This window comes from Lutjanus erythropterus, chromosome 3 (genome assembly GCF_056507025.1).
Source record: "Lutjanus erythropterus isolate fLutEry1 chromosome 3, fLutEry1.hap2, whole genome shotgun sequence".
Taxonomy (NCBI): domain Eukaryota; kingdom Metazoa; phylum Chordata; class Actinopteri; order Lutjaniformes; family Lutjanidae; genus Lutjanus; species Lutjanus erythropterus.
The window spans coordinates 37,665,434-37,692,106 of NC_139319.1; the positions used below are offsets into that span (position 1 = coordinate 37,665,434).

At 40.5% G+C, this 26,673-nt stretch overlaps 1 protein-coding gene across 1 annotated transcript in view; it reads right to left on the reverse strand.

Annotated features, from left to right (window-relative positions):
* Positions 1–617: 617 nt before the first annotated feature.
* The window catches only part of epn3b (epsin 3b), a 31,440-nt gene continuing 5,384 nt past the window's right edge, over positions 618–26,673 (reverse strand). Inside the window, exons 2-12 of the mRNA XM_084716068.1 lie at positions 16,870–17,103; positions 15,604–15,762; positions 14,156–14,239; positions 13,395–13,692; positions 10,763–10,881; positions 8,872–8,958; positions 5,311–5,434; positions 4,749–4,919; positions 4,555–4,650; positions 2,483–2,776; positions 618–1,953 (exon numbers count right to left, since the gene is read on the reverse strand). Coding sequence (XP_084572194.1) covers positions 1,655–1,953; positions 2,483–2,776; positions 4,555–4,650; positions 4,749–4,919; positions 5,311–5,434; positions 8,872–8,958; positions 10,763–10,881; positions 13,395–13,692; positions 14,156–14,239; positions 15,604–15,762; positions 16,870–16,938 — 1,800 coding nt within the window. The 5' untranslated portion in view covers positions 16,939–17,103 and the 3' untranslated portion in view covers positions 618–1,654. The remainder of the gene's footprint in view (positions 1,954–2,482; positions 2,777–4,554; positions 4,651–4,748; positions 4,920–5,310; positions 5,435–8,871; positions 8,959–10,762; positions 10,882–13,394; positions 13,693–14,155; positions 14,240–15,603; positions 15,763–16,869; positions 17,104–26,673) is intronic.

Below are 26,673 nucleotides of genomic sequence, written 5' to 3' on the forward strand. Positions count from 1 at the left end.
TTGTTTTTTTTTTGTTCTCTGTAGACAAATGCCTTTTCATTCTCTGAGGTTGAATCTCATTGGAGGAGGGACAGAGCGATCTCCCTGAGGTCCTCCTCAATGGCGCCAAATATCAACCAGCCGGGAATGCATTGTGGGTCAGCTGAAGAGACAGGCACACAGGTCCGATAGGGTACAATCAGTGATCAGTTTAGGTCCAGATTGAGACAGTAAGGTCTAGCTTAGGCTGGTTTAGTCCAGTTTTGAATCCATCTAGATCCTTTTGGGGCTACTTGTCTTTAAGGACAAATAACTAACTTAGGACCAGATGCTATTGAGCTTGCAAGATTAACAAGGCAATGCAAAATAGATATCATTACACTGATGTAGGAAGGGATACCTGAGTCAATTAGTTCTTGAACAGTGCTAAATGCTGCCTTGAATCTCACAGTAACACGATTTTGGGTCCTTCTCCAGTGATTTGATTGACCCTGTCTAAGCCCCGCCCCTTTTTGTTTGTGCTCCAATAACAGCAGAGTAACCTTGGTACCTAGCAGAGCCTTTCTCTTCTCCTGTTTCATGTACTAAGATATGCTAAAGTCCAGGCTCATCTGCGTTGACAAGGACACCAAATTTTGAAGATGGTCAAAACATGTTGCTGGGAGGACCTGTAAATCCAACAATAATTTGACTGATATAGATTAGCTAGCTGTTTGTCAACATTAAATGTAGCTAGTTAGCTGATGATCGATTTAGCTCAGCTAGGTACTGCACTAGCATTTTGCTACAGAGTAAAACATTAGCAAACTAGTTAATGTTAGCTAACGCTAGCTAACCACTAACTAGCTAGATAACTATTTATGTAGATCAGCTATCTAGTTAGTTAGCATTTAGCTAAAGAGGTCACTATATATATGTTGCTTTTACAGATCCCCCGGCTACATCTTTTCAGCATCTTTGCTTTCCTTGTCAGCACAGACAAGCCCAGCACATGGTATATTTTAATATGGGAAACAGGAAAGTGGGACTTAGGGTGGGTCAATTGTGCCAATAAAGCTCAAGATACTATTTGACTCATCAGAAAAAAGAGGATTTATTCGAAGAACTCATCTCAGGTGCTCAGCAGAATAGAACAGTTTGGAGTCTCGGGGGAGGGAGTGGGATGCATTCATGCTTTCGTCGGTGAAGCAGCAGCGGTAAGGATCCTTGTGAATCTTGGTGGACAATCAAAGTATGTGGCTTCATCCCAGTCTTCCAAAGGAACAGTTCTGTCTGTGTGGTCAAAGGGTGCTCGGAGTTGTCACTGTTGATGGGGAGAAGGCATCGAAGGGACTGTTGAGATACACCCTGTTAGCTTGGTGGTGTGTGCATGTTCGTGTCTGTGCACCCTGAAGTGCGCCTGAGTGCATGTGTGTGTGTGTGTGTGCGCATGTGTGAGTTAGCTTTTCTTCAAGAGTTCAGGTTATATAGCAGCTGATGTGTCTTCAGACAGACACACATAAATCCAGTCCAAGATTGATCCACTTCAAGTGTGCACAATGACATCAGACCAGGATCCACAGTCCAGTTCAGGCTCATTTTAAACTAGTCTCATTGTAGTCAGCATAGATGAATCAAAAAAGAGTCCATTCTGTTGTCTCCCTCTGCAGACCGGAGCATGAAAGATGCAGGCATCTCAGAGGAAAGGGTTGTGGCTGTGTGTCTGTGTCTGTGACTGAGTACGGGGTGCGGGGCGCGGAGATAAGGGGAGCAGGGGCTGTGGGAGGTTGGAGGGAAGGTCCAGGAGTCCGGCAGGAGGTTGCGTGAGAGAGGAAGGGAGGATGGGTGGCTGGTGGGGCAGAGGAAGAGGCAGCGACGGACTGTAGGAAAGCATGTGCGGGGGCAGTGGGGATGTAGAGGACGGTCGCATTTGGTTGAGGGTGAGGCGAGGCTGGTCGCAGTGGAAGGGGTTGGTGGGAGATGGAGCACTCAGACCTGAGAAGACAGAATTGGTTGGAAAAGTTTTAATATTATTACAATAATGTTTCGTTTGTCAGTTCACACCCACACATTCAAATGCATGTCCAGATGCATCTTGAGTGACCACTTGCAATCTGATCTCACTTCCCCGCTCCATATGTACATAAACATGTTTGCAAAATGTGATGTTTTTAACCGATGATTCAACCGTAGTAGCCATGAACATGCTGGGGCCAATGTTTTTTTTTTTCAAAAAGAAAGAAATAACTTAATGAAGAACACTGAATTTACAAGAAGGCTCAAATAATTAACAGTGTTCACAAACATCTGTTGAAGATAATAGAGCCCAAACACGCAATCTGGATTACAGTGAACGTTTTTGTTCACACTGCTAAAAGGTCACAAGTGGCCAACACCAAATGTTGTCTGTCCTGAGTGCATTCAGACCTGTCCTCATGCTTGATCACCCAGGATGCATGTTAATACCAGTTTTGAACAGGGCCTGTAAGTACAGATTGCGAGTTCTTGAATGGTTGCTTGTTACCTGAGAGGAAGGGGTTGTTGTGCGTCTTGCTAGGCGGGTTGGAGGGTATCAGAGCGTCCAAATTCACCAGCGAGGCACCTGTAGGTCCCAGGAAGGCCTCCGGGGTTCGACACACACGTGTAGGCGGGGCGCTGAGCGGAGGTGCTAGCCGCGACAGGTCAAACATCTCTGGGCTGGCCGACTCCCGTCCGTTTACCTGGGGTTTCACTGGAGGGTCAGTCCCGAAAGGATCTGGCTTGGAATCGGCTTCAGCAAATGGGTCAGAGTCTACCTTTACCCCAAACAGCTCTGCATCTGCAGCAGGACAAGAAAAATAGTTAGTGAGGGGACATAATGCAATATGATGTAAACTGCATGTGACAAACTAAAGGAAAACCCAACATTAAGTGTCTTGTGCACAATGATGTAGTTAGCTCCACAACAGCTCCATTGTTCCTTGTCACAGATTCTAAAAGTCTTTGAACCCATCCATCCATCCATCTTCAACCACTTATCCAAAATCGGGTTACGGTGGTAACAGTTACAGCAGGGGACCCCAGACTTCCCTTTCCCTGGCTAAGATATTCCTTCCTTTGGTGTTTTGATGAGGATGGTGGAGTATAAGACGTTGCTCTAAATATCTCAACTAGGTTGAATTCTGGTGCTTGTGAAGGCTATAGCCCATGATTACCATCATTTTCACAGCCATTTAGTGACCCCTCATGCCCTGCAAGGAAGTCTCCTTCCATCCATCCATTTTCCTCTGCTCATCCAGGGTCGGCTTGTCATGGCAACAGGCTGAGCAGGGTATTCCAGATGTTCTGATCCCCAGCAACGCTTTCCAGCTCCTCTTCAGCGATTCCAAGGTATTCCCAGGCCAGATGAGCTACGTAATCCCTCAAGTGAATTCTGGGTCTGCTCCAGGGTCTCCTCCCATTAGGACGTGCCAAAAAAAAAAAACTCCAACTGTCCAGAAGGCAACTCCAACTGTCAAAATCAGATGCCTGAACCACCTCAGCTTTCAATACAAAAGAGGAGCTTCTCCACTCCGAGTTCCCTCCGAACTCTGAGCTCCCTATGAAGGAAACTCATTTTTGGCAGCTTGTTTCTGTGACCTCATTCGCTGGGTCACTACCCAAAGCTCATGACCACAGGATGAGGGCTAGAACTGGCAAACTGAAATCTTTGCCCTCTGCTCAGCTTCCTCTTCACCACAAAGATCTGGTACAACACTCACATTACTGCTGACACTGCAGCGATCTGGCTATTGATTTCACACCCCATTTTCCTGTCACTCATGAACAAGACCCCGAAATTCTTGGCAGAGAATCCCAACCATGCCAGTGATTGGTGAAGGTCACGGTCAAGGTATGAGGAAGCCAACAGAACCACATCATCAGCAAAAAGCAAATACGCGGTTCTGAGATTCCTAAACTGGACGCTCTCCTCACCCCGGATGCAAGAAAGATTATGAACACAATGTGTTTTATTCATTCATTCATTAATTCATGTAAGTTTTCCCTGAATTTGTGACCCATCTGTATAAGTGGTAGCAAGTGGATGCAATAACAAGGACGGCATATTATAATGCATCACAGTCGTCGTAATCATCCTCTGTGAAGTCTATGATGTTCAGGTTTTTTTGAAGACTGGTTCAGGGAGGTGTTGCATTGCACTTTTTGTATGGCAGCACACTACATTGTAGGGAAGTCTTATTTTGTTCATTTAATGCTGGCAAATACACCAAACCCTATGTTTATTTAAAACATGTTTTAAATAAAATGCAATATTATATGTTTCCCAAAGGTCTGACAGGCATTTATTACAGCTCTGTTGTATTAAATTACATTTAAATTGTACAAGCATTCTTGTTACTGTCTCCATCCCTGGAACACTTATTGCATTGAATTACAATACATGGTGAAGGTGAATTAATAAGACACCACAGTAGGCTACCTTTGGTCTTACTGTTCTGTTTATAGGAAGTTATATTGTAGTCCACCAGCTAACCGTGGGCTCATTTCTTTCCTTCCACCCATTGTCAATACAGGAGACTTATTGTTTCTGTAAGATCCAACTGTACAATACACTACCTGTGGGACTAGCAGGCTGAGGGGACGACACTTGAGGAACCTCTTGTTTAGGCTTCTCGTCCTCTGGTGCAGCGAATGGATCTGCTCCATCACCACCTGCATGTCAGAGTGAACACAGTAAAATCTTACAGCACGGGGCAAAGAAAACCTCAATGTCTATGCATATTGATGAGACCAGTGTTCCTGAAAGGTACCTCCATGTGTTGGGCTGTCCCACGCATGATCGACAGGACTGGAGGAGACAGGCGCCGCTTCCCAGGGGTCTGTGCCTGAGTTGGCACATGGAGCCCAAGGATTGGACGCATCGGAGGATGAGGGAGGGGCTGTCCAAGGGCTACCAATAACAGGAGTACTGGAGTGTACCGCTGTGAGGCATTAAACACATAGAAGCTTAGGTTGGGTTCCACTGACAAGAATTCATTTTTAAACCCAGTTAAATCATGGTTTAACTTAATTGTTTAAGAATTTAAGAATGGTTAAATAAACCTCTCTTTAAAGGTCACGTTAGTTTTTACCCTAACTGAATTTATTTCTGTTGCACCAAAACTTTAAGTCCAAGTTTAACTTTTAAAATAGTTGCCTTTTTGAGATGATTGATCTAAATAATCAAGTTCTAATAATAATTCAGACTAAGATTTTTAGATTAAATTATTATTTGTTGATGCAACTCACTCTTAGAAGTGCGAAAACACAAAGGGATACAGCAGTTGGTCTAGCATCATATTGACCTTTGCATTTTTGTGATGAACCACCCACCTACAGAGTCCCATGGGTCAGTGGTGACATCAGTGGTGGGTTTGGCAGAGTTCCAAGGGTCACTAGGCGGAGGTGGGGCCTCAGATGAGGGGCCAAAGATGTCCACCAGGTCCAGCATGGCTGACTGCAGAGGGAACAGAAGAACCCTGTAAATCTGTGCCAAACCCTCTCAGGTTTGTGTTACTGGGTGAATCCTGCATGGCTTTTACAAAAAGACAAAACTTGTGGAAGAGAGAACTTACAAAGCAGGTGTTCTCGAAGTTTTGAGGACTGAGTGCCACTGAGTGTGCAGATAAGCAGCTTGCAGTAAAAGAGACCAAACTAACCAATGATGCTTGTGTCTGTGTATTAAGTCTTGTTTTTTCTGCGTGCGTTTATGACTTAGAACGTAGGACAGTAAATCACCAGCGTTATTAGATCTTGGTACAAGCATTCTGTATTCTTATTTTGTCATTGATCCTGATATGATTTACTCCTAACTGATCAAAATTTTGTACCAAATGAACAGGTGTTTTTCAATAGTTGAGAGGCTCAAAGCAACTCAGTCAGTGCCTTAAAGGTACTGAAGTTTGGTACCCAGTCCTACTGAGTAGTGTGTTAAATGTAGGCTATTGAAAATTAACTTACTGAAATGCATGCCACTGATTTGCATTTCCACGACCACTTATAACACACCAAGCTGTGCTGAGTCATGCCTGAAGTGGACCCTCTTTGGAGGGTTGCGGTGACGTCTTATTGACTGCGGCCAATCTGTGACAACCCTCCTTCTTCCCCCCAAACCAGTGAGCGTTGTGAGAGTGAACCCAAGTGTGCCCTGGTATCTGCTTTATTTTACATTCTCATGTTTGCTTTCAGCCATACAAGAATCGTGTTACTGCTGATGAAAACCAAACACTTCTTGGTTTTGCTGCTTCATGATGAAAGCTTTCAAATAACAAACTAATAATAATAATGACTTTTATAGTGAAGAATTCATTGGAAATTAAGTGTTTGTCCGCCACTTAACAGCTGTTTGACTCAAGCCCAGCTTTATCCCATGTGAACCATGTATCTCCACCTTTGATCATAGTTGTGTCTTTCTGGTTTAAGATGATTCTTAAACTAAATAAATTATTTAACAATTTAAATGATTTTGTCACAAACTCATGCAAAGCTGATGTTTTGGACAGACCAGTGCAGTCTTTATTAACTTAACAAGAAACAGTTAGCTCACTTGAAACAAACAAACAAACACAAGTGTTTTCTCTTTCGAGCCTTAATAAGCATAATCGCTCACTGCCGCTCTACTGAAAACACACATTTATAACAGCAGGAGCATCTTTAACTGTTCTTGTGTGTTACATAATTATTCACTGGTCTGTTATTGTACAGTCTGATTGACTTATAAGAAAGTCAGCGCAGGGTAGTGCTAACTGTATGTTATTGCATTAGATTGCATATGCAATGAGATTACATGACATAATGCAGTGACGAGTGCTTGAGGCAATGCAGACACAATTCATTAGGCTGCATCTGGACTCCACTGTTTATTCTGCAGCAGTTGTCAGAGCAGCGTCTCACAGCTGTGCAGTGCGTTGACAACATTTTGTTTACTGTTCCACTTTTAAAATATCTGCACATACGCTGTCACTGTCACTTGACATTTGATGTTCACATTTGACTTTGTGTGCAGACAGCACAGTATTGACAACATGTCTTTTATATATTACACAATATGTTAACAAATGTGGGGTTCATCATGTCAGGGTATCGTTGATCATTAAAGGGGCAGTTTAACCCAAAATCAAGAATACATACTTTCCGACCAGCCTGTAGTAATGTTTATGTTATCTCTTATATAATGGGACTGTGATGCTCAAAGCACCAAAAATACATGTGAAAAATTCACATTTCCAAAAATCATGACCCACTAATTCACAGACCTGTGGTTTATCTTGTGCAAATGTGTACTGCAGTCCAAATAGCATAGCCTGTATATTGAATAGGTTGAAATCCTGTTCAGTTCACGATGTATGATTGAAGCGAGGTGTTTCCTCCCGCCCACTCCTCCCCACACTCAGGAAAAGCAAAAGCCCACTGCTCTGAAAATATACACTCTGACTGCCTGTCTCACTGCCTGCCAGAATCCATGGAAATGTTGCTTAATTTAGTTTTTAGTTATAAACATCTATGGCTTTTACAAGATTATTAATGATTTGTAATGACTCATAAACAAACACGTACACATTCATCAAACATTCAGCATTAATATGAACTCTAATTAACGTGAAACCAGCAAAACAAAAACAGTTATTCCAGGCTGACATAAAAAAAATTCCAAAGGAGGACACCACAGCCGTAGTATTGTTGTCAGAGAATAGATATTTCAACTTAACATCATCTCTGATGATATATCATGGTCATTTTATGATTTATTACAGTATATATACTAAAGATTTCTCCTTTAAGGCAGTCACAGTAAACTACCATCCCATGGGAAAATGCAGTAAGAAAGAAAAACATATCATCACAGTCCTACATGCGGAAACCTTGAGGGCGAAAAAACAAAATAATATTCCCAGTGTTGTATTTTTTTTAAATATATTTTTATTTATATTTTGATATGTCTTAAACTACTGTATATCTGAAGGGTAATCTTGTCACACCCACTTTAAGATATCTCATAGCATAACTTTTTTTTTCCCGCAAGCTTTTAGTTAGTTTCAAGTGTGTGTTTAATTTAATTTTTCTTTCACGTTTGTTTTGGGACTTAGTATTATTATTGTTTTTACTATCTATCTTTTTTAAGAATGAAGATAATAATATCTTGTGTTGCTTTTATCATGTCATTGTATTTAAGTGTGTAATACTTTCTTATCTTATATGCTATTTTATGTTTTGCCATGTATGATGTATCTTGAAGTACACTGAGTTTACAATTGCTGTATGAAATGTGCTATATGAATGAAGTTAAAAGGCGAGAAATCAAATGTCATTTTTGAATGAAAGACATAATGATCTATGATATGTATGTCAGGAGTTACAAGGCTCACTTTGACAGTGTTGTTTTCCCCCTGGTCTTTATTTCTATGCTTTTTTTCTATGGAGCACCTGAAAGTACAAGGATTTCCACGATAAGCAACATAATGTAACCAATTACAAGCTACAGAGACCTTAACATAAGACAGCTGGTGACTGTGATAGGCTCTTTGACAGGCCAATGAGTAAAGGAGCTGGTGTGCTACAAGATAAGGAGTATGCTTTCAGGGAAATGTCATGCTGAGCTCAAGGTTAGACAAGACAAAGTCATTATCATTCAGCAGGCACCTCTTTCTCCTCTCATCTCTCAGCTCTCCAGCGTTTCTCTCTCAAATCTCCCTCATTATGCTGATCTATGTCTTTTTGTCTCCTTTCCCTCCCTCTCTCACAGACCGCACTATAAACTCCACTTCATTCTCTAAATGTCTGCCAGCATCCACCTACAAATGCACCCGCCCACCTCTCTGTGCGAGCGCACACTCGTGCAGCACACATGCACCCACACACGTACTGTGCAGCACACACACGCGTTTTTAAACTCACCTCCTGTGTCCCTGACTGGCTCTCTCTCCTGCTCTCATCCAGGGCCTTCTGTAACAGAGACTCGTCTCCTTGACGACAGCACTGCTCCTGCAGGGGCGGCATCGTGACATCATCAACACTATCGCCGCGGCAATGAGCACGGACGCACACATGCACACAGCAGCGTTAGTGAAACAGTCTCTGGTTTTGCCAAACGAAGGCGGCACTGGTGGCTTTTTTGCGCTGTTGAAATATTTAGTTGACAAAGAGCAGAGGCTGCTTCAGAGCAAAGCGGAGAGAAAGAATGAAGAAAACATTTCATATGTAGAAGTTTAAACGTTTTTAAAGAGTTTGAGAGGCAGTGGGCGGTACAGCAGTGGTCCGGGAAAGGAGTGAGCTGACTAAAGAAGGAAAAAGTTGGAAAGAAAGTCATTAGATGGCCACCTAGAAGCATCTGAGGTCAGACATAAGAGCCAAATACACACACTAGAGAGTTAATAAATGTGGACACTGAACTGTAAGAAGCGAGGTGTGTTTTTGTGTGTGTGTGTGTGTGTGTGTGTGTGTGTGTACCTGCTCTTGCTCCTTTTGGCTAAGGCTTAAGGCAATCTGTAGTTGTGTGTCTTCATCCATCTCTATGGTAACAGGGGAAGGACGGGCTAGCTAGATGAAGGTGGGCGAATGTTTCTGATTGTTTGTAACAAAATTTTCATTATTGGAGTCATCAAGAGGCAATGAGATGTGTGGTACACTTGTACAGAGAAAGTGTGTGTGTGTGTTCAGACTTGATTAACTATGTTCATGGGTTATAAATTCCAGGTGTCCTCTTTCCCTGTGGGGACAGACCAGCCATGTGGGGACCAAAATGTCAATGACCAAAAGAGCTATTTGAGGGTTAAGACTTGGTTTTAAAGTAAAGGTCAGAATTAGGTTTGGGATAGGGATGGGTAGGGCCACAAATGTACTTTCTTTTTAACTTCTTCTAATGTTCGTATACACGTACAGTGTTGCCCCTCGTCGTCTCTTTTTCTCTTCTCTCCATGTGCAATATTACCTTTCAATATCACAAGCTATAATATGCTCACTATCGTCATGTGCATTTTTTTTAATTCTTTTACTTTAAACATTTTAGTACACTGTGCAATATCACTTTCATCGTCACTATTACTTTTCATTAGTTACATTTAATATCATGTGACCTGTCTTAACATTCATTATTCGTGCAATAACATTTTTCTATTACCTTTTTAATTTTACTTTAATTACCTTTCAATATCACTGCCAATATTAGTTTTAATGTAATTGCCATTACTACTTTTCCTACTTTGCTTACTTTGTACTTAACTTATCTTTTGTCTATTCTTATTCTTTTAGGCACTATTTCTTTGCATTCACTCCTTATACACTTAATATTTTATATCTATATTTCAATTATTTGATACTCTATTGTTGTTATTCTTCTGTTACTATAGGTTTGGAGCAATCTGGCATAACAATTTCCTTCAGGATCAATAAAGTTTTATCTTCTATCTTTTTATTTTCTTATCTTATATTATCTCATCATTTTAATTTATTATTGTTGTAGGCCTAAAGTGATTCTTATATTAGTTGATTATAAAAATGTGTAGCCTCTACACCAAATTTTTTATTAAGTTTCTCTAAATTTTGCAGATGGCTACTCTTGAATCTCCGTAGGATAGTCATGGATGGCATTACAAAAAAGAAAAGTCTCCAAGGCAAACAGGGAATTTAATAGTTGCAGCTCCAAAGAGATTTCGTCTTTTGTTTTTCGTTTTTCTCTTGGCAAAAAATGGCATGTTTGAGAGACGCTGGAGACCCATGGGCTAGGGAATGGATTATGTAGTGAATATATTGTGAATATAGTAACACTGGTCTGTGTGTGTGATTTTACCTTCTTACTCTCCTCCCTGCTCATGGCTAAGGCCAGCTGGAGCTGCAGCTCCTCTTCGCCGCTGGTCTGAGGTCTGGCCTGCTCCAGGTCCGAGGCGGCGCGAGGAGACGAGGATGAGGCTGCAGACGTGATCAAGAGAGGGAGTTTGAGTGAGGAGGTGATGAGGAGAAAAGGCCTCAGATTGATGTGAGGCGTGGAGCGCAGGATGTGTGAGGCTGATTTGAATACTTTCAGGCCTACGCTGCAGTATTGATAATCCATGTGGTGGATCGTCCAAAGTGCTGGGCCACAGCATGAAATGCATTTCACTCGGGATCAGCCTGAATAAAAGCATGTATTTTTAACACCTCATCCATTTATTCACAAATTGCCAACGCATAAAACAAGGAAATTCAAACATTAAAGTGAATATAATCCATGTTTTTAGAATAACAATGTACATTGGCGCCTGAGCAAGAGAGCAAGTGCAGCAGCTGTACCTCCACTTTTAATTTTTGTGGTGCAAACGTGCTTTTGCATCCTTGAGCTTTGAACATTTGAGTTATTTTGGATCAAAAATAGTTCACAATCATGACAAAATCAAACATGTTTAATGTTGTCAGAAGGTAGATGTGCTCTTTCCAGCGCCAAACAGGAATCAGCAAACCAGGAAGCAACTTTGGTTTGCCTTTCATTCCAACTGTTCTAGCTCACTAAATAACACAACTAACCAACAAGAGCTGGTAGAGGTTTGTACAGAAATACAGTTTATCTTTATGGATTATATTCCGGACACGTCAGAAATTGTTAATATGTCATATTTCTTAAAGGGAGTTTGGTGTTATATTTTGAGCATTAATTAACTCAAGCTGGCAATATTTATATTTTTGAACATTTTGTAACCACTGCAGAATAAAAATCCTTCCCTTGCCTGGCAGTATTCATGCACCCCCACTTTTCACTATATGCACCCATGATAATATGAAAACAATGCGACAAATCAAAGAGGTCGTACAGAGAGAACTGTCACCAGAATGTGCAGCTCCCCTCGGCTTTACAGGGCTTAATATCATGTTTCAGTTCATTATTCAGCTGTGCGGTCGGCAAATTTACAGTTTTGGTTCCCTTTCACTTCTCTTTGACCTTTCAGTCAAAATGGAGGTGTGGCAGTTAACCAGACATACTTTTGACAAACTTCCTTTAAGTCTTTTCCCTTTGTAAAAACCGAAAAACACTCCACTTGTAAACACTCCAGGACAAGCATAAATCTCACATTTGTGTTGTTTGTTGAAGTTTGTTTTTGAGTGTGGCTCACTGTTGCTCTTTTATGACTTGGCACACCACAATGGAAAACTTACTTGACAAGCCACACAAAAGTGAGAGATATGCCTTGTCACCAGCAGTGTTTTCTAACAGTTATTTTGGCTTTTTGTAGGTCCAGACAGATATTATCAGGATGACACTGACCTATCACAGCTACATCCGTCTATTTCAGTATCAGCATATATGTGGTACAATGTGCCTGTATGAATTTTTTTTATTTATAGGTCTTTATAAGGTACTGTATATATTATTAAAAATCGTGTTGAAAGTTTAGAGAGACCCCAAGTGGCAGACTTTACATATTGTGTGTTTAAAGGTCCAGCTTCTAGGATCTCACAGTCAGCTTGCAGATTGCAAACACCACGTCTCGCTCTCCCCTTCCAGGGGTGTCAAAGAACCCGTGGTGGTCGAGAAATCTAGAGCCAGTGTTTGGTTTGTCTTTTCTGAGCTACTGTAGAAACTAGAGCCAGACTGATGTATTGGTTGACCGTTGTTATCAGCCTGATATTTTACTGTCACAGACTTATTTGTCTATATTCTATCAGCATATATGTTGTCTAGTACCTTTAAAATATATATATCTTTGTGTTAACTCCTTTTGTTTATGTATGTATTCTTTCTATGCATCTGCCCCAAAAATCCAGTGTGGGTTGGGCCCTAGCTTTGTGGTCTGCGCAGTAGAAGAGACAGTCACGAATGGTGCTATTAAACAAATGCTCAGCACCAAACAGCAGAAAGACTGTTAGCAACTAGCTGAAGAATACAGTGAAGCATTTAGCAGCTTAAAATTAAATACTTCCCTCGGCGGAGCTGGCAGAGACCAAAACCACATCTAAAACACAGTAAATATTGAACTTAAATTCAACAGGTGGCCAGAAACTCAACTCTAAATGAACGACACCATTTCTCTGTAGCTGGTGGTTTCACAGCTTTTTTTTCCACTGACCCCAAGAGGCAAAAAAACCTGTTGGGTTAAAGGACCAGTGTGGAGGATTTAGTGGCAACTAGCAGTGAGGTTGCATATTGCAAACACCTCATCTCTCTCTCTCCCCTTCCAAGCATGTAGGAGAACCTACGGTGGCTGCAGAGGTTTGACCATTCTGGGCAACTGTTAGAACATGACTGCCTCGATGGAAGAGGACCTCTGCCGTCTGTGGCAATAAACGACTCATTCTATGGTAACAAAAACTCAACTATACTTATTTTCAGGTGGTTATACACTAATAAAAACATATTTATGAATATTATATTCTATAATTTCTGTCGAATTCTGACAAGAAATCTTACACACTGGACCTTTAAATCACTGTCCTCCTTAATTAACACTCACAGTTGAAGGAGGATGGAGAGCCTCTGGAGCGGCTGAACTCCTCCCCGTACAGCACAGCCATGCTGGGCTGGCTTGTTCGCCTGCCTGGGTGGTAAGACGGGGGTATACCTCCGTACACGCCCCCGCCCCCTCCGCTGCCTCCCCCAGCCATCCGCTCCTTGGTCTTTAGGGCTTGACTCCTCTCCTGGCGAAGCCGCTCCTCATCCCGGAGGAGACACACCAGTTGGCGTGCTTTCTCTCTTACATTGGCCCCCTGGTCTCTGCCGTCACGGTCCACATATTGGAAGTCCCGTAGCGTCTGAACCATATGTAAGCAAAAGACATTTTCACAGAGTCAAAATTAACTTTTAAACAACGTACAATTCTAGTTGTGGTTAAGGTGATGCAGGAAAACCTCAACAGTCTGATCCTCTGGAAGGTTTGATAGAATTAATTCAGTTAATAACCTTGACTCAGCAATTTTATCTATTGAATCTAGTAAAAAAACAAAAAACAAGAGGATAGGCCTGCAAAAAACAGGTAAAACATGTTTCATTAACTTTCTGAATGGAGAATATTTTCTTTACCGGCTCTTTACCGCTTTTCTTTCACTGCATGTAGTGGAACATTTGCTCATTATTCTGTATGTTTTTAAATGTGGACCACAGGAAGAGGAGTGGTTGTCAAGGTAACAACTAATGAGGATCCAAATGAACATTAAACCAGCTCTGCTCCTGAGGCATACAGATTGCTGAAGTTCTCCTGATGTTGCAGTCCAGTACCTGAATAGTGAAGGCGTTCTCACGACACTGCTGGGCCACTCTCTCTGATCCCGTCTTCAGCAGGTAATCCAGCAGAGTCAGGGCCTGGAGGCAAATGACGATTAACACGCTGAGAGTCCAAAATTAGTATCTGCTCATATCTCTACTCCACAGTTGTAGAAAAAAAATATTATTAAATACAACCTGTGTATATGAATATGTGGAATGAGAGGGTATAGGAGAGAATGGTGTAATAAGACAAAGACTGGATCGCACAGAAGTTAATCCAGGATTAGTTGTAATATGTGTTCAGCAAAACTAGGTTTAAAGCAGGTAAATCCAGCTTTAAACTTGACCAGAGCTCTGGTACACAATTAAAAACTAATCTCTGTTAGTAAATCCAAGTTCAGTGATGTAAACCATAAGTATAATCAAAATGGAGATGCTTGCTCAAATGAATAAATAAATAAATAATAATGAGTGCATTGGGGATGTAGTAAGTATAAAACCTAAATTGTTTGCTGGCAAGCTAAAAAGTCCTAGCCTAGTTAGTTTTCTCATGAAGCTCTAATTTCTCCTCCTTTAACAAAAACTTATTGGCCAAATTAATGTCACAATACGTCCAAATAACAGAAGATTGAAGAACAGACTACAGCACAATAAAGAAAAGAGACTGCAGAGAGACGAGCTGTTTTAACAGATCAACTTGTGTAAAAGAAAGAGAAGCATCATAGAACAATTGATTTGGGGTTTAAAAACTAATTAGAGATTTAAAGAGAGGCTTAAATGGAATTCATTTTAAATTTAAGTCTAGTTTTATATTTTTGTGCAACAGAAATTAAAGTTAAACCAAGACTTAATCAGGTTTAAAAATGCATCGTTGTTGGCGCATGCTTGCAGCTCTCTGAGACTGTACTTGAGCTAAATGCCAATGTCAGTATGTTAACATGCTTACATTAATAATGTTAAGATTTTGATTGTTCACCATGTTCTCAATAACAGTTCAGCTTGTCTATATGATAATTAACACCGAACACAAAGTAAAGGTCAGGAAGAATGCCATTAGTTTTGCAGGTGTTTATTACAAACCAATGTTGTGGAGAAAATTCATTTTGACCAGATGGTGGTGCAACATGAAGAGTCAGGAGATCGAATTTCTAATGATACATCCTCTGGGGTCGACTAATGTTTGCATGGCTTAATACCGGATGTTGCTCGGGTTTTCAGACAAATGTGAGCAAAGAAAAGGGTTGGCAGAGAAGGAGCCAGAGAGGATCAAGGGAAGAGGCAGCAGCAGACAGAAGTGTGTTTGTGGAGGAAGAGGTCACAGTTTAATAAGTGGCGACAGGAAAGCTCAAAAAACACATTAAACTAAAGCAAGCCAGCAGAAATGAAGAAAAACATACGCAGAGATGATTTTTAACTAAACTGAGTCAAATTTCACAGGAACGTGTCTTTCCTGGTCTCACCTTGTAGACATGTCTCCAGTTCTTGCCGCTGTCGTTGAGGCGTTTCCACACCATGCCCATGACCTCAGCAAACGCCACCACGTTGAAGGTCAAGTCAGCGATCTCTGACATGAGAGACGAGGACGGGCCCCATGGGTCATTCGAGGTGGCCTCGCGAACCTACACGATCACCAGTGGAGAAGACATGATGTCCTTTTGTTCTCATATTTCACTCATTCTTGAGAAGTGGGACAAAACTGTATTTTGAGGGAGATTTTAATTTGTACTCTTCAGTTATGCTGGAAAATATATATTGAAAGATCAAACTGTGGGATATTAAACTTCGTAAGAGGCCAACCTCCTTGTGATTTAATTTTTTATTAAATGTAGATGTCGGCTCTGTCAGATGGAAAATGACAAGATGTTACAGTTTTTCATTTCACAGCACAGTCGCAGTGAGCAGCCAATTTATTTTTTAACATTGCTATTTCAATGCAAATCAGAATGCACATTTTTAAACCATAATTCTTATATAGCTTTGATTTAGAAGGGTTACAGAGTTCAAATGTTAAGGTGGAGACATCTGAGGGTGATATTATTTATAGAATCTGTCAAAACAGAAAGTTTACCATCAGTATTCCTGCTTTTTTTAAACCAGGAAGTGAGACAGGGGTCCTTAGGGTATAGCTAACCCTTTTTTATGCCTGATTAAATCATGTTTTGGTAAAAATCTGACGGAGTTGACAGAAATCTGGGACATAACTTTAGAAGGTCAACATTATGAAAACCAAATCGATTTTAAAACAAAGATGATTATAATAGCATATTCTTACACGTGTGTTATCACGTTAGTTTTAGATTTTTTTAATTGTTTGAAGTTGTGAATTCTTGTCTGGGTTTTCCGGCTCAGAGCAAGTTCAGAAAATAATTAAAGGAAACTAAAACATTAAATTTATAATGATGTATTTCATATATATAAATCCTTAAATAATACATTTTCACCCCTAAAAATGGAATTAGAGTGTTGGTGTTAATAATTTGAAAGTGTTTTTTTGGTAGGACATGATTTGTCCCAATTCTCAAGAATGGGTCATTTACATTCCATGCATATAATCTTGTTTTTAAACTAGTATCATAACAAAGTCAGAGATTATAGGACAAAGACTGATATATCTGATATGACTCAGTATCGGTGTTTATTTAGAGGTTTATCTTCCTTAAAGTCTAACACTTAAGATCTACTACACATCCGTGACACTTGAGGAGAGCGCAATTCATTTATAATACCTTGATCTCGGCTTCTGAATAGTTGTGCACTATATTCTTCACCTGCCGGCGCAGGGCTGAGGTTGTCATGGTGACAGATGATGGAGGATGCGGAGGGAATGGAAGTGAAAAACAAACAGCCAACAGGTGAGTAGATGGGGTGAAAGGGGGAACGTGGACTGGAGCAGGAGAGGAGAGGAGCAGTAGCTATGGCAATGAAGGCTCCTCTTCTCTGTCAGGATTTACAGGACGCCCCTGTGAGAAAAAGAAAGAGACAATATATCACTAAAATGTTTCACTCTTTTATGGTAGATCAAATTAGCCAGAAAAACACCCGTAGCTAGATCAGCGGTTTTCATACTGTAGTCTGAGACGGTGCCCCACCTCATTCTGAGCCCCAGTGATGTTTGGAACTACAGTACCCCTAATGCTTTGAGATGTAAACAGCTTCAACAGCTTAATGTTGCAAAGGTTTCAGTTAGTAATGATGTGGGACTACAACTTGAGCCACAAGTTTTACTGTTTTACATTTTGGCAATCATCAAAAGTACACAGAATTATCTACTAGCAGTTCCTGTTTGCGATGTACCCATGTCTGTCCTGACAGCTATTACTGAATTACTTTGATACAGAAGAAAACTTAAAAACATGACGATTCTCAGGCAAGTTCTGGAGTTATAAGGACACTCTTTTTTTCTGTGATTTGTAACTCACAATGGCAATGCTAATGCTGACATTTTTGTGGATTCCCATGAGAGGGGGGTCAAATACAGTATTCATCACAGGACACAGCGATGGGACAGGGAAAAAAGTCAACAGGAGCGGGCCGGAGTGGGAGTCAAGATGACATGACAATTTTTTTTTTTCATGCATATTAGTGTGTGTGAGGCGGCACGGTGGTGCAGTGGTTAGCACTGCCGCCTCACAGCAAGAAGGTCCTGAGTTTGATCCCCGGCTTGCTGGGTCAGGGCCTTTCTGTGTGGAGTTTGCATGTTCTCCCTGTGTCTGCGTGGGTTCTCTCCGGGTTCTCCGGCTTCCTCCCACAGTCCAAAGACATGCATGCTAGGTTAATTGGTGACTCTAAATTTCCCGTAGGTGTGAATGTGAGTGTGAGTGGTTGTCTGTCTCTATGTGTCAGCCCTGTGATGAACTGGCGACTTGTCCAGGGTGAACCCCGCCTCTCGCCCAGTGTCAGCTGGGATAGACTCCAGCAGCCCGAGACCCTTACGGAATAAGCGGTTACAGAAAATGAATGAATTAGTGTGTGTAAAGTGACATGTGTGGACCGTGGAGTGACGGGAGCGGGATGGGATGGGAGTCATTATTCCAGGACTGGGACAGGACAGGATTTTTATTTTATTTTTTTTCTCTGGGACAGGATGGGATTATTTTGTAGGAGTGGGATGGGACAGGGGTGAAAATGCACTCCACCCTCTAATGCCAACATGCCGATGTTAGAATGGAAACAGACCAGTTTTCAGTGCCTTTGAGTTACAAAGTGGTATTATTGTTGTGCCAGTGTAACAGAGACAACACCTGTTGTGTCAAAATCTCTTTTCCCATCGATACATGTTCCCCGTTACCTCTGCAAAATCTAACCATAGCCTACCGTAGACGTATGATAGAACTAAACAGGTCACTGCTGCTCAGCCTCCATGTGCTTTTATTCTGTTTTATGTACTGTATCAGTGGCGCGGCGTGCAAAGGGCTGGTTGCAAGTGAGTATAGATCAGCAGGTGTTGTGATTTTTAAGTAGTCTCTCATCCAGTCACATCACTGGTAATGACTGCTCAGCAAAAGGAAAAACATGAACACACATCACCACAAATAATCACCCAAAGACAGATGGAGTATAACTTTCATCAGGTGGTTACTATGACAATCATAGAGTTTAGCAATTAATGTTACATGGCAGCATTTGTACTGTACTGTGTTTGAAAGATTAAAGAAAAGCAGAATATAAAATTATAACAGACATTCTGCTGTGTATAGAGATTTGTGTGGTTACACTGTAGCAGCCTGGTGTTGTTTTCTGGCACAACATAGACATGTACACATAAACGCCGTATTGGCCTTTGGATCATACGTCAGCAACACCTTACTGGACAAGACTGACCTGTGAACCGATATATGTAAACAGAGGAGCTGTAGTTCTTCTGGATAAAATACACCATAATGTTTATTTCTTGAGTGGTGTTATATTCAAGTCTTCATGATCTACATAGAGTTAGAAATGTTTTTCTTCCATGTAGATTGAGACGCCCCTCCCGCCGTCTTGGAGGCTGACCTGGTCAACCTCATCAGGAGACAGGCTGACATGGCATGCAGAATCAAAGTGGGTCGACAACCATGCATCTCACTCTGGCTCACTGTCTCAGGTCTAAGCTGAGTTAGCTTAGCTCCGCTCCTGCCTTTCTTGCGTGCTCACGGACTGGCTCCTGAGGTGGAGTGACCCGAATCAAAGTCCGCTGCACTAACCTAATCCCTGATCTTCCTTTTCCAACATTAATGTGTGTATTTCTGTCATTATGTATGTAGAAATACCTGCTGTATTTCACCATCCAACCAATGTTTGCTGAGATGTAAGCTAGCTTCATCGTCAGTCTTTTAGCATTAGTTCTTGTTTTAAAACATGTCAGATGTTAACATTAAAACAGACTCTTTGGGCGAGTCAAGGACTTAGCAGTAGCTCACATCAGCCAGCTACACTTATAAAATCTGCTTTTGGGTCTTTATTTTAGACGACAAAATCCACTGTCATCAGCTAGAAATGAGAAGCTGCTTTTGTTTACGTCTCTAAGGAATCAAAGACCTCATGTGCCAACAATTACTCCTGATTTTGATGTTAAATCTGCCACCATTATCACTGTAAACTGCATGGGAAGTTTGGCAGGCTTAGCGAAAGGTCTCAGGATCACAGGTTGCCGGGTGGGGGATTGTATCTGGTAAGGGAGATGGGCAGGTTGTAAGTTCAGGTCACCAGTCTGTGATGGGACTAATGGCTGCTTAAAATTCTTTGAGCCAGTTTGAGACTGCAGTTCCTCCATTTAAATGTATTTTGTTCACAGGTCAGTCCTGACCTGTCCAATATGGCGGCGACATTGACGTAACAGCACCAGCATGGAAAAATGAATCAGTGAGTCAAGGTAAAGGCTGCACTCATTGATTTATTTCTTTGCCATTTACGTCAAAATGAAAACACAGAGCACTATAAACAACTGATAATAGCGACTGAATGAGTGGCTCATTTGCTGCCCACTCAGGAAGTAGGTCATACAAAAGCTCTGGCACTCAGGTGTCTGATGAAGCTTCTTGGTGGCTTATTTTATTCAGGCCAACACACACACTCACACGCCTGCGTGCACACAGACACACACACAACCCATTTTCTCTTCCAAATTCATATTTCAGAGAGGACACAGGGGAATTGATCATTAAGGATTCCTGTGATACTTCTCCCTCTGCCTGCGACTAAGCCATCACTGACACAGAACATACTTTAACCACCAGACCAAAGCTGAGTCCTCATGATGTCATGATCCTTCTGATCCCCAGTTTGTCTTTTTGAAATTTTGAAAAAGAGGTAAACCTGATGTGTTCCTTCTCTTCAGGTTGTCTTCCTGGGTGAGTTTTGTCTGTAAACTACTATTGCTTTATAACGCATGTCTTCTGATTATAAGTGTGTATACAAATACAAACATTCATATATTTTCCAGTTATTTATTCAAAACTAAACCACTCTAACAATTAATAGCAGGAGTGTAAGAAACAGAAAACTTGAGTATCCCAGTAGTATGTTACTGATTCTCAGTAGCTCAACAGTTGAGGGCTGCCCGCTGGCCAGGTGCAAGTCATGTCATGTAAGGCTAGTCAGTCTATCAACTCACTAGCCCCAACAGGCAAGTGGTACAAAACAATTAAACTGATGAACTGAGCGATAATCGATTCATGGTTAAAGTCATTTTCCATGTAAAAATAGCAGAAAGTGCTGTTTTCAGCCTCTCAAACACTGAAATTTCTTCCAGCCCCAGACTGATGACAACATTTAACTTTAGCCTTTGTTGTTATGTGATAATCACTAATAAATAAAACAATTTGTACAGGGGAAAGTAAAGATTTACTTCAAACAGATTTCTGACTCTTTTAAACTCAGATTTTGTGCATGTGGTGGTGTGTTCACTATACTATGACATTAGATAAAAAATAAAAAAAAATCAATATATCACCTTGCTCATCGTAATCACAATATATTGCAATATACTGTACTGCAAGCACTATATTGTGATACATATCGTTTTTCTCCACCGCTGCCTAGTTGTCCAAAGAAAAAGACTAAACAAAATAACACTTGAAAGACAAAAAAAATCCTAGCTTACCAGTAGCATACAGCTGACCTTTTCTGTCTTTTCAGAGAAGAATTTAAAAATGTAAATTGCAGTTGTCAGGGCATAAAATCAATAATCTATTAATCATCGGAATAGCTGTCAGTGCTAAAAAAATGTTTACATCAAATTAGGGCTGCAGCTCGTAATCATTTTCCTGGTTGATTAATCAGTTGATTATTTTTTAAATAGTTGTTAGTTTTAAAATGTCAGAAAGTTGTCAGTCAGTGATTCCCACAGCCTAAGATGATGTTCTCAAATATCTTGTTTCACTCACAATCCGAATATATTCAATTTACTGTTGTGTAGTAGTAAAGAAACCAAAAAATATTCACATTTAAGAGAAATTTTACTTGTTTTCTTAAAAAAAAAATACTCAAACCAATGAATCCATTATAAAGTAGTTGGCAATTAACTTAAAATTAATAATCGATTAAGCCCTGGATCCTCAAACTGTGGTATGTGTACCACTGGTGGTATGTGGGCTACTTCTAGTGGTATGCAGAGGAATATTAGAAATTTTGACAAACACAAAATATGACATAACTGAAATGTAAGTTAAAATAAGTTCTGACTTTCTTGTATTTTTGTCTCAATATCAATCTGCTATACAGTCACAGTCATAGATGGAGCACGCTCATATGTCATCCATGATTACCAGTAGTTAGGAGCAGAACCAGTGGCCACTTAAGACGCACCAGTCAAGTTTCCACAGCAGCTGCTATCAGTAACTCACAAGAAAGATAATGCAGATCAGATTCTCCTGTCTTTTTTTCTGGTGTCTTCTTCAGAAACATTTTGAGTGTTTACTGGAGTTTAAAAAGTGTTGCTGCAGCTGCTAGAGCAGGTGCCCCATGTACTGAGGCTATGAGTTCTCTGCAGCGGCCACTGGTTCGACTCCCACCTACGGCCCGTTTGCTGCGTGTCATCCTCTCTCTCTCTGCCCTCCTTACTGTCATACCTTCAGCTGTCACCTATCAAAAATAAAGGAAAAAGCCAAAAAAATGATCTAAAAAAAGTGCTGCTGCAGCTGAAATTCATATTTTGTTTGTCTTCCAAAGGAAAATAGTTAATATCAGTCCCTCCATTCAAGGGCCTCCTGACCTATGGGCCCTTGAGCTTTTGCCTGGTAAACCTGTTCAGTCATCCAAACATGCCTTTAGCTCTGACTATAATCGCTATTAACAATAATCATTTTATTTAACAATGACTGTCTTTTCAAAGACTCTTGTTTGTTCTTTTTTTTTTAATTGGTTTGATTTTAACGTCACTGTCCTCTGCTGCCACAGAGCAGTTCACAAAGGCTGCCACAGTGAAACGAGTCACAGGATGCCTCATCCTGCCGAAAAGCAAACATCAGCAAAAGCACAGAGGAGCTGAGATTCACCCAGCAGGGACGCAGACAGAAACCTCCGAGAGGGGGACGAGTCTCAGACTGTTTGTGCATCATGTGCAAGAGAGACAGTGAGGGACAGAGACAACGAAGGGCATAAAGAAGAAAGTGAAGCTCAGCAACTTCAACCAGTATCACCTTTCTGCATAATCATCTTCAGCTTTGTGTTCAGACACACACACACACACAGACACACACACACACACACACACAGGTTTTTAAAGGCTGGTGCTTTCTACTGTGTGATGTGTTTGAAACTATTACTCTTTTTATCCTTTTATCTGACCCTTGCATCCACAACAGATTATTCACATTGTGTGACTAATATGTGTGCATGTCAACTCTAAAAACTCTAAAAATACCTCAGAGGACAAGTGGAAGGGAGCTAATGAAGTTGCTATATATATGTATATATATACATATATATATATATATATATACATATATACATGTATATATATTGCAGGCTGCTAACAGTCACAATTTAACGGTGGTGGAGGAAGTATTGATATAATCCACCAAAGTAAGTAAGTAATTATAAAAAAAACTCCATTAGACAAATGTATCTGGGTGTATATGTGTCTCTATATATGACTAACTGTATTTAATTTTAAGCGGTTATATTCTAAATTTAAAAATGTGTGTATATTGTGTGTTTGTGTGTGTGTATGTGTGTGTGTGTAACTAAAAGGAGTTACAAGTTACAATTCAGTGTGCAATTCTGTGTTCTAAAATGTCAAATAAATGACCTTGATCCCTTGGTTATCCAACAATATGGAGGCATTATCAATAAAATCTACTTTAAAACTAAAATATTTAACATTTCTGCATTAAAATGTCAAAAAAAAAAATCACTGGTCTTCAACAGGGGGCCTGTGGGGGGTCCTAGGGGTCCTCAGAGATTCTGCAAGGGGGCCTTGAAATAATTTTTTGAAAGTTTTCTTTTTAAATTAAGTTTGAAATTTAGTCTGAAATTATGTGTGAAAATCATCATGAATCCAACATATTATTAGCAAAGATAAATCTGCCTATTTGTAAAAAGACCCTATAACTTTTCATTTACACAACACTGACATTGACAGACTGATATACAGATATACAGATCATCAGTCTAATGCAGATGTTTTTCAATTTGTGTCTTTTGTTGTTATTTATAATTATTTAAAAAGTTTAAAAACTTACTGTTTTAGTGCCTGATATCATTTTGGGATAATAAAGTTGATATAAAACTGTAAAATATCCTTGGCACAAGTGTCATTGCAAAAAAGGTGTTTACATGAAAACATCTGTCAGCCAATATATCAATATTTTTATTTACTCCCTAATATCAGTACCAGTGCAGTATCTGTCGACTCTAGAAGAAACATCACGTGGCAACATGGTGGACCCTCTGTAGATATAAACAGTTCATTTTAACACAATGAACACAAAGATTCTTGTGTTCTTCTGCAATAGACAAATTAAAGCATACTTAAAGTTCTGTCATATTCTGTAGTTGGTGGAGGTTGAGTATATTTGGACTACCTCATATACTGCAGTACAAATACTCAAGTACAATTATCTCAAACTTGTTTTTAAGTACAGTACTTAACTAAATGTACTTGGTTACTTTCCACCGTTGCTATCTGACTTGTACTGTCTCTAACATCATCCTCTTCCTCTGTCCTCTATGTATCTGTACTCTGGTATAGAAACAACACTCAATATTATTTGACATGCCAAAAAGATACTTAAAGGTGCAATATACAGCATTAAGCATCACTAGAGTCCCGTTTACACCTGGTATTAAAATGTGATCTGTATCCAGATGTTAAGTTATGTTAAGTTATGGATTGCCTACCTAAGATTTGAACACAGTGCAAACCAGACTACTTCCTGGCAGATCACATTCTGATCACACAGCATTAACACCCTGCATTAATATGCATTTTTCCTTATTTGAATAACATATCCGGATACAGATCACATTTTAATACCAGGTGTAAATGGAGTGTAGATGACAACTGTTTGCTATGTAAAGATATAGAGCAGTAATGGCGTCCTGAGCAGAGCATGAAGTCACACTCCCTCTGTGTGTGCTGTAATCCGAGCTCCTCTGTTCATCCAATACAGCTGTACGTGTGTGAGTCTCTTACTGTCACAGTGGCCGAACTGTGATGCACTGTGGCCCAAAAAGGCTTTTCCTCCTGTAGACTGACACTGTGGAAAAAAACAGCAGATACATTATTTTGTGCATCACAGCCCCCCCAAAATGTCTTGATTCTTTGTCAGTATTTGATCAATTTGGTTCAATAACATTCGGAAAGTCTAGAAGAGCCGCACGATGAAATCATCATTCCCATTCAAGTTAGCAGAGGGCTAAACTGGAAGTTAGGCGCTTGGCTGAAGGTAGTCTCTACTTGCTTGTTCTATGGGCTGGACAACGCGGAATCATTTCGCAGAAATTCATACATGGAAGTTGGCGTCATGAGCCACTGAGCAGCTCTCATAGGCCCGCCTCCAGCGCTCTATCCAGTTCTCCTCATACATCCATGCTCTGTCCTCCACCTGTCTGTTTTCAGCACGGTGGCCTGGTGGGTGAAGTTCTCACATGACAGCTAAATGGTACACTCAAATATATTTCTGTAGTCTCACATAACCAGACACCTCTCGACAGCTCTGGGGAAGGGTAAGGCTCCGCACATGCTCATTCTGCTGTAGGGCAAAAAAAAAAAAACACTCTGGTTTGTTTGTTTTTCTCTAAACAAATCATAGTCATCTCAGTTGCTGTGAAGCCCAGGATGCGACGGCGCCCATACAAAACAGCGTCAGAGGGGAATTTGTTTTGGTGTAAAGTTTGCATGTTGGGAGGTAAGCTCTGGCATTAAAATGTCTAAATCATGTCATTAAAAAATTAACAGCTACTAGCTTGTTTACGTTCTTGCCGTTAGTGACCCAGGCATGAATTTGCCATTTTCAGCATGTCGGTTGCAGCGCAGAAGTTATTATTGCATCTCGTCGAAAACACAGATAATGGACGCCACTATGCCCCCGGAAACAAGCGACCAATAGCAGGCTTATACCCACAAAGTACATCCAGTGAGTCAGACTCATGTTTCAGACAATATTTTAGGCGCGATACAGGCAATGGAGTAACAGAGCAATCCATATACGATCAGCATGTTTGCCAGTTCATAGCATGTGTTCAGATGCTGCTTTTATTCCACAAACTTTAGACCAAATTGTGCAAATTATAATAAAAATCTGTCCTTATCACGGTGGCCCTTCACCTTTTCTGTCAAATAAATGCAAAAGGACAAAAAAATCTAATTGATTTTAAAAAAAAGTAGGATCCATTATTATTAAATATTTTTCATAATCTGAGCAAGTGAGTAAAGTGACACTGCAGCGGGTCAGTCAGGGAACTTGGGATCTTAGTACCATCTTAACTAAATACAGTAACATTAAGTGTGTGCTTTTGTTGAATGGTCCACCAGTAAGTTTGAGTTTTGGCTCTTTAGGGAAAAGGTTTGAACACCCCTAATTGAGATATTTCAAATATTCTATGCTCCCTTTCAAACAGTACTGAGCAGAAGTTAAACCTGCATCATGAAGGATTAATTTAAGCTACAATTTAGTCCTAGAGCAGCTCTAATCCTCCCTTTGGCAATCAGCTCTAATCCAGAACAGGCTAAATCTAAGGGTGCTTTCACACCTAAAAGTGAACCAAGGTCTGAGCCAAGGTTCAGTTTTTTGAGACACTTTACTTTTGGTCCAGTTAGTGTTGATTTAACACTGCATTTATCCAAGCAAACTAATGACCTTTGCACGTTATGCCTAAATCCTGTCGTCTCTGTATATTTGACATTGATTGGTTTGTTGACGGGTGTGCATCTGACATTGTAGTGTTTACAGTTCGGCAGGTTGCCTGACTTCATTGGCCGTTTATGGAAAGAGATGAATGCACAGATTCACATTACTGTCAATAAAATATTGTTATTATGGCACAGTACCAAAGTGAAACAGCTATAAAGTGTAAAGGTCAGACAGGATGTCAATTAAACATCTGGT